General features: G+C 45.8%; 1 protein-coding gene across 1 annotated transcript; it reads right to left on the reverse strand.

Moving 5' to 3' along the window:
* Positions 1 to 4,251: 4,251 nt before the first annotated feature.
* LOC119312106 (ethylene-responsive transcription factor ERF091-like) lies at positions 4,252 to 5,337 on the reverse strand. Its single transcript, XM_037587841.1, has one exon. The coding sequence runs from the start codon at positions 5,307 to 5,309 to the stop codon at positions 4,527 to 4,529; it is 783 nt and encodes a 260-aa protein (XP_037443738.1). The 5' UTR covers positions 5,310 to 5,337; the 3' UTR covers positions 4,252 to 4,526.
* Positions 5,338 to 9,134: the final 3,797 nt, after the last annotated feature.

Raw genomic sequence — 9,134 nt, forward strand, 5'->3', positions numbered from 1 at the left:
GAGATTTTCTCACTTGTATCGAAGCTTAAGTCTGTCTGAATCATGTTAGCAATTGCCACATTTTATGAAATCTGGCAAATGGATGTCAAAACTGCATTCCTTAATGAATTTATTAAAGAAGAGTTGTATATGATGCAACCAGAAAGTTTTTGTCAATCCCAAAGATGCTAAAAAAGTGTGCAAGCTCCAGCAATCCATCAATGGACTGGTGCAAGCATCTCGGAGTTGGAATATACGCTTTGATGAGTTGATCAAAGCATATGGTTTTATACAGACTTTTGAAGAAGTCTGTATTTACAAGAAAGTGAGTGGGAGCTCTGTAGCATTTCTAATATTATATGTGGATGACATATTGTTAATTGGAAATGATATGGAAATTCTGGATAGCATGAAAGGATACTTGAATAAGAGTTTTTCAAAGCAAGACCTCGGTGAAGCTGCTTACACATTGAGCATCAAGATCTATATAGATAGATCAAGACGCTTGATAAGATTTTTCAATGAGTACATACCTTGATAAATTTTTGAAATAGTTCAAAATGGAACAGTCAAAGAAGGAGTTCTTGCCTGTGTTACAAGGTGTGAAGTTGAGTAAGACTCAAGACCCGACCATTGCAGAAAATAGAAAGAGAATGAAAAGTCATTCCCTATGCCTCAGTCATAGGTTCTATAAAGTATGATATGCTGTGAACCAGACCTATTGTATACCTTGCTCTGTGTGTGGCAAAGGAATACAATTTTGATCTAATAAGTAGATCACTGTACATGGGTCAAGAATATCCTTAGTGAGGACTAAGGAGATGTTTCTCGATTATGGAGGTGACAAAAGAGCCCGTCGTAAAAGTTACAACGATGCAAGCTTTTACACCAATCCAAATGACTCTAAGTCTCAATCTGGATACATATTGAAAGTGGGAGCAATTAGCTAGAGTAGCTCCATGCAGAGCATTGTGGACATAGAATATTTGCGAAATACATACGGCTCTGAATATGACAGACCCGTTGACTAAGCTTCTCTCACGAGCAAAACATGATCATACCTTAGTACTCCTTTGGGTGTTAATCACATAGCGATGTGAACTAGATTATTGACTCTAGTTAACCCTTTGGGTGTTGATCACATGATGATGTGAACTATGGGTATTAATCACATGCAGATGTGAATATTGGTGTTAAATCACATAGTGATGTGAACTAGATTATTGACTCCAGTGCAAGTGGGAGACTGAAGGAAATATGCCCTAGAGGCAATAATAAAGCTATTATTTATTTCCTTATTTCATGATAAATGTTTATTATTCATGCTAGAATTGTATTAACCGGAAACATGATACATGTGTGAATACATAGACAAACATATAGTCACTAGTATGCCTCTACTTCACTAGCTCATTAATCAAAGATGGTTATGTTTCCTAACCATAGACATGAGTTGTCATTTGATTAATGGGATCACATCATTAGGAGAATGATGTGATTGACATGACCCATTCCGTTAGCTTAGCACATGATCGTTTAGTATTCTGCTATTGCTTTCTTCATGACTTATACATGTTCCTGTAACTATGAGATTATGCAACTCCCGTTTACCGGAGGAACACTTTGGGTGCTACCAAACGTCACAACGTAACTGGGTGATTATAAAGGAGTACTACAGGTGTCTCCAAAGGTACATGTTGGGTTGGCGTATTTCGAGATTAGGTTTTGTCACTTCGATTGTCGGAGAGGTATCTCTGGGCCCTCTCGGTAATACACATCACATAAGCCTTGCAAGCATTGCAACTAATGAGTTAGTTGTGAGATGATGTATTACGGAACGAGTAAAGAGACTTGCCAGTAACGAGATTGAACTAGGTATTGAGATACCGATGATCGAATCTCGGGCAAGTAACATACCGATGACAAAGGCAACAACGTATGTTGTTATGCGGTCTGATCGATAAAGATCTTCGTAGAATATGTAGGAGCCAATATGAGCATCCAGGTTCCGCTATTGGTTATTGACCGGAGACATGTCTCGGTCATGTCTACATTGTTCTCGAACCCGTAGGGTCCGCACGCTTAAGGTTTCAATGACGGTTATATTATGAGTTTACATGTTTTGATGTACCGAAGGAGTTCGGAGTCCCGGATAAGATCGGGGACATGACGAGGAGTCTCGAAATGGTCGAGACGTAAAGATTCATATATTGGATGATATGGTTAGGCCAAGGGGTCAAGCCCATGAGGCTTTAGGTCGGTGTAAAAGGAGTTTTGCGGAGGCCAGGTGGCCAAACGCCGGAGACCCTGGCGTCTGGCCCCGGGCCAGACGCCAAGGATTGTGGCGTTTGGTCCTGGAGTCCGAGTGGGACTCTTGCCTTTCGGGCAAAACCGACTTTGAGGAGGCTTTTGCTCCAAGTTTCGACCCCGGGGCTCAACATATAAATAGAGGGGCAGGGCTAGCACCAAAGAGACAACAATTGATCCCTTGGATCTCTTAGCCGTGTGCGGTGCCCCCCTCCACCATAGTCCACCTCGATAATATCGTAGCGGTGCTTAGGCGAAGCCCTGCGACGGTAGAACATCAAGATCGTCACCACGCCGTCGTGCTGACGGAACTCTCCCTCGACACTCGGCTCGATCGGAGTTCAAGGGACGTCATCGAGCTGAACGTGTGCAAGAATTCGGAGGTGCCGTGGTTTCGGTGCTTGATCGGTCAGGCCGTGAAGACGTACGACTACATCAACCGCGTTGTGCTAACGCTTCCGCTTTCGGTCTACGAGGGTATGTAGACAACACTCTCCCCTCTCGTTGCAATGCATCACCATGATCTTGCGTGTGCGTAGGAAAATTTTTGAAATTACTACGTTCCCCAACAACAAGAAGGCGAGAAATTTGAAGAATGAGTCAGAAGCACGCCGAGGGAACACCCGCTCAATCACGATCTTATTGCGAGTAGTCCAAAGAGTCCACATCATAGCCGCGAAGATAAGCTAGAACAGTCGGCGCTTGCGGCCAACCTGAGTGGCCTTTACCTGCAGAAACTCTGCAATGTCATGGGCCTCCCACTCCGGTCCCAGAGCCTCACGAACAAAGCACCAAAGTGCATGTGCTGCTACACACGAGAACAAAATGTGTGTTCCCGTTTCCGGGATGAGGCAAAGGGGGGAAAGGGCCATTGCCCGGACCATGGCGTTTCAGCACCTCGGTCCCCGCAGGTAAACGATCTCTGAGAAGCTGCCACATGAAAATCTTGATCTTCAGGGGCATCGGCGCCTTCCACAATGGGGATAACCACTGGAGAACCGGCAGCCGGCATAGCACCTGGTAAGCGGAACTTACGAAGAATTCTCCCAAAGGAGAAAGACTCCAAGAAACAGTGTCAGGATCCTGGGATAGAGGAAGAGGGACTACTTCCCTCAAGTCTGCCCATTCCAGCACCTCAGCTGGTCCGAATGAGCGGCGAAATGCAATATTCCATCCCTCATCCAAAGCAGCCACAGAAACAAGAACAGACGGGTCGTCACAAATTGCAAAGAGCCTCGGAAACCGCATGCGGAGAGGCTCCCCATCAAGCTAGGGGTCCAACTAAAACTGGTCCCAGACCCATTACCAACCGAGAACCGCAAACCCAGCCTAATCCCCTCCTTGATGTCCTGGATAGATTTCCAAATCTGGGACCCAGCCGAGAGCGAGCAAGCCAAGAGGGGTTGTCTATGTAGGTACTTGGACTTAATCAACTGCAGCCACAAACCTCCATCTCCCCGCAAGATCCGCCAAACCCAACGAAGCATGAGCGCCACGTTCATACGGCGAGACGCAGGGATGCCCAACCCACCTCGGTCCTTTGACAAGCATATGTCAGCCCATTTCACCATATGATACTTAGGCCGACCATCCCCTGCCTGTCAGAAGAACCTAGCCAGCTCCTTGTCAAAGGAACTATGGACACCCTCGGGCAAGATGTACATCCCCATCATATACATGGGGAGGCTGGCAAGGTTAGAACTAATGAAAACGGTTTTGCTTCCTTTAGATGTAAACCTACCGCACCAGGGCTCCGCACAGGACGCTACTCGTCTCACAAGCGGATCATACCCACTCACCAAAATCCTGGACTCAGCCAGGGGCATCCCCAAGTAAGATATGGGGAATGAAGCCAACCTAGAATTGAGGTTATCCGCGATCCTGTGCTGCTCAGCCTCCGAGTAGCCAAGGACCACAACCTTGCTCTTATTAAAATTAATCAAATACACTTTAGAATCAATCATATCTTAAATGCATACAAATTACTGAAACTGCAATTAAATCAACAGGAGATCACTGTAACTAACTTGCTCTTCTCCTATCATCCATACCCAAATTAACATAACCACACCTAATGAACTACTTGATCATCACTCCCCGCAAAAATAAAACTACTTGATCATCACCACCATCATATAACGATCCCTATACCAGAGGCGGGAACAGATAGTCCCAATACTCTATGCCAATCTCCTCAACCTCGATCGCTCGATTCACAGCACCTCCGACGTCAGCGCTCGTCACGCGCCGATCTTGCACCGTTGGCGTCCCGTGATCCCTCCTCGAGCTGGCGAATGACACCATCTGATCGGAGCTTCCATTTCCATACACCGCCGTGAGATCAGCGTCGACGGTTCTTGCATGATCGGCGGCGGTGGCACTGCTCCTCCTTCTCCTCTTTCGGCGCGCCAGGCCCGTGGAATTTCAGCGTCGCCGGCGTCCAGGAACTGACCGTTGTCGCGCTCCAGGTCGAGGCGGCGTTGCACCTTCTCGATCGGGAAGTTGAGGTGCGCGCGCGGGCCGCGCATGCGCAGCGCGGCCACGTCGTAGGCGAGCGCGGCCTCGTCCGCCGTGGCGAACGTGCCCAGCCACACCCGCGCGCCTCGCCTCCGCGTGTCCCGGATCTCCGCCGCGAACTTGCCCCACGGCCGACGCCGCACTCCCCTGTAGCTCTTGGGCAACGCGGCCTTGCTGGTGGCGGCGCTCTTCTGGTCGCCTTCTCCTCGAGGCGAGGCCGCCGCGAGCGGCGGCTGCTCGGCGACTGGCGGCGTGGCCGCGTCCGCCACGCTGAGCAGCTCGTCCCACTCGTCGGCGCCCATGGAGATCCACCTGCCGAGGCTCGGCAGCCGCTGCAGGATCTCCGCGCCGGCCTGGTCCACCAAAGACGTGGACGCCGTCGACGACGAGGTGGGCATCGGCGTGCACCCTGTCGGCGTCTCGGTCATGATGGTTGCCCACACGTTCTCCAGGATGTTGCTCGTGTCGCGCACCTGTGGCGACGACCCCGGCGCTCCGATCGCCATGACAGCGCTACACAAATTCTCAAGTAATTTTATCTTGCAGATCGACACCAATCGAGACGAACTCTGCGAGCTGCGCAGGGTTTATATACGTCTGAGAAGATCGGCCGGGCGAACTCGTGGTGTCACGGCTGACACGGCCCGGCAGTTGGCGATTCCCGGCGCTGCAAGTCAGAGCGCGGCCGTACTGTGAAGCTAGGTCTGGAAATTAAGGAGAAGGAAGCCATAGCTTAGCTGGGTTGCAATGCAGAACGTACGAGTAGTGTAAAGTTAAGCGCATGCAATTCAACCGCCGCGCCGCCGCGCAAGATCTCTGCAGGAATTCAGGGATGTTCGTATTCGTACGTGCGCATGTGCATGGTGCCTTGCGACCGCCGGCTTTCTGCACGGGATATGCTTTCTTTATCCCAGTAGGGTTGACTGATCGCATGGGTAGCCATGCAGTAATGCAATGCATAGATCAGCTCAGCTGCGGCATTTCTGCTCTGTACCCATAGGGCAGGTTTGACTTGCATACGGTTGCATTTGTGGTAGCTGAAACTAGTATGTCATTTGGTATATACTGTATTTTCATTGGCAAAAACATATAGTGCATATCAGATATTTTGGAAGTCATACTTTGTAAACTATCAACAACATCTAGAATACCAAGTTGATTCCATTATTATCATATGATTTCTAAACCAACTCTTAGAGGAATTTAACTGCAAATATTTTAGTGGTTTAATTTGCGATCAGTCATGTATTGTACTTGTACGACTACGACTCTAAACTATTAGTATCCCCACACAACATCCCCGTCGATTCTCCAAAACAACAAGCTAGCTAGAACATCCCTGGACCTCGATCGATTAGTTTAAGTACCTGAATCCCTTGGCGGCCAAGGAAAACCTGCTAATGATTGGGTCAGCAAGACATCAACATGTAGAAAGAGTTGTGGTTTTCTTCAATCAATCCAGTTGCTTGGTTTGCTTCACAAGCCATGCAACGCACACACCCACTTGCTCCCATCATGCATGGCGTTCACACCAAAATATATCTCTCTCCGTCTCCGTAGGTCTTACTCTTATCTTTGAACGCGCTCGATAATTAGTTATACATTTCACAATTTGCCCTTGATTGTCTGGCAAGTCAACCGGCATGACGAAAGCACTCAACCATGCCTGGCCATGTCTTCATTGCTCTTCTCCTCCCTCGAATCAATCAGGGCCACACACATGCATTCAAGATTGCAAGTTGCATTGCTTGCTTTCTCATGGCACGCGCATTGCGTTCCCTTTAATTTATGTGTCCATCTGCTTGAGCGACAAGTTAATTAGCAATCTATTCCTAATTTCATCGTCCTTGATCATTTTGACTTTTTGAGTCGGGAGCACTTGACTGAAATAATAAGCTGGGGGAGCAGTGCGCTCCAAGCTCTGAATTTGTGGAGCAGATCGCGTTCGCACGTACACTAGTACGTTGGGGTTCAGGGAAAATGATCGATGAGATGCTTCCCGGCGCAGGGAGGGAGTGGCCGTGGTAGATACGCGTGCGTGTGCTCATAAAGTATGCCCGTTGCACGATCACAGGTCGCTTCGGGAGGAAGGTTGCAGCAGAATGTTTCAACTTCTTGTGTCCGGACGCATGCATGACGCATGTTGCCGTTCCATCTTTGCAAATGCTATTCCCTCCGTTTCAAATTACTTGTCTTAGATTTGTTGATGTATCTAAACACGTTTTAAGTGTAGATACTTCCTCTATAATTAAAATGCTTTTATATTAGTTTACAGAGGGAGTACGTCCGTATCTAGTCGAACATAAGACAAGTAATTTGGAAATGAGGTAGTATAATAAGTAATACGTAGTCCCTCTCTTCCAAATTATTTGAAATTTTACATTTGTCCGAGGTGAAACTTCTGTAAGTTTGATCAATTCGAGAAACAAATATGCTGGTATACACTATATATGAAAATCTAATTATAATGAAACTTGGCGTTCTAGATGTTGGAATATATTTCTATTGAGCTGCTCAAACCCAAAACTTCACCCAAGGATGCACTCGGGATTTGAGAAGGAGATTTGTTAATTATCAGTGCACAATATACATGTTCACCAATTTTGTAGCTCTATAAATTGCTTTTGTTACTTTATAATATTATCACAACATGAGAAAATGCCTCTGACCCCATCTCAAAAGAATCTGAAAAGTACACACACACGGTACACATATACATGTACAGTATGTACGTACATAGAAACTTACGCATGTACACCATCTACGTACATAGAAAGTTTAATAATAACATATGTTCATACGTGGCACACACACAAAAATATGTATATAAAAATGGGCTTATGTTTGTCTTTGGTTTTGGGCCGGAAATTTGTTTTTTTTCTTTGTGTAGCTTAAAAATTACCATATTATTTGATGAAAACTTACAGATATGTAGAGAACACTAATAAGTTTTATATGGAGAAATTGATTTTTCTTTTACTTTCAAGTATCATTTTTTGTTTTTCTAAATATTGGGCTCCATAGAGCCCGAGAGCCAAAAAGTTGCACGACGGACAGGCTCCAGTGAGGCCATTTTTTCTGTCCTAAAAAAAACTATGTTTCGGGTACAAAAAGAAAATCAGAAATAAAGTATGCATGCTCAAATACATGTATACTAGATACGTGAGAATGTTCATAATAATATGTATTCATACATGGTGTACACAAAAAAGACAAATATGTATATCCAATTGTGCTTCTTCTTTTTTTGTTTTTATGTCAGGAATTTGTCTCTTTTGTGTACCTTACAAGTCACCCTATTTTTCAATGAAAATTTATAGATGTGCAGTGAACATGTATAAGTTTTCACGCAATTGTTTTGAAGGTTTAAAATTTTGTATTCGACTTTAAAAAAAATATGCTATAAAGTTCTAGCAGATGGAACAACTAAAATGAACGTCAACAATGGAAGACTCTTGATGATATTGAAAGCTTCATCAATGAGGCCAACGTCTCTGGACCGGTGCATCTTCTAGAACACCGATGCTGCACAAGCTGAAACTAACATCTGACCCCATAAGATTTGAGGAGAAATTCGCCTAAATAAGTGAAACCTATATATAACCATTGAACATGTGGTGGGACACACCAAGTAACATTGGCATGTTACCGTTCTGCTGCTAAATCAACCTGGGCAAAGATCAAAATAACAGAAGGTTGAGTTGTAAGAGCCACATGAGACACCCACCTGAAAAATAGGTAGAGGACTAATGCTTGGATCGCCAAATAGATGGCACAAGTATTAGGAGGAAGAGATTGGAGGTGGTGTGAGGATGGAGATGAGGGCGTCGAGGGAGGAAGAGATCGATATGAAAGGAGGGAAAATGGTGTCGATTATTCTAGGAAGGGGCACAAGTTCCCATCACACCCTTAGCATAACCCGAGAGATTTTTTGCGGCAAATGACTTGTATTACTCACATAGCCGGGCTATACTCAGAATTAGCAAGTTTGACAATACCATCAGGACTAGAGCCAAGCCAAACGGCAGTACGTCCACTAGTTCTATCATATAACAAGCTAAAGAATGACTAATAAAATTATGGTTTTTTTAGAATAACAGTTTTCCTTTCTTTCTTTTTAATTAGAAGAACAGTTTTCCAGTCGGTGTGAATTAGCAGGTATGGGCTGCATCTGTCCGTGCAGTCACTACTGATCCATCCGCCCAGGCCGTCAACAACGGGCCACCAATTCTACCGGCCCGCGCGCAACCACCAGTCAGTCCACCACCGACCCAAGCGGATCCACGTCCCTTGCCCCTGGCTACATCAATCACACTGCCGTGCCGTTGGCC

This window comes from Triticum dicoccoides, chromosome 1B (assembly GCF_002162155.2).
Source record: "Triticum dicoccoides isolate Atlit2015 ecotype Zavitan chromosome 1B, WEW_v2.0, whole genome shotgun sequence".
NCBI lineage: Eukaryota > Viridiplantae > Streptophyta > Magnoliopsida > Poales > Poaceae > Triticum > Triticum dicoccoides.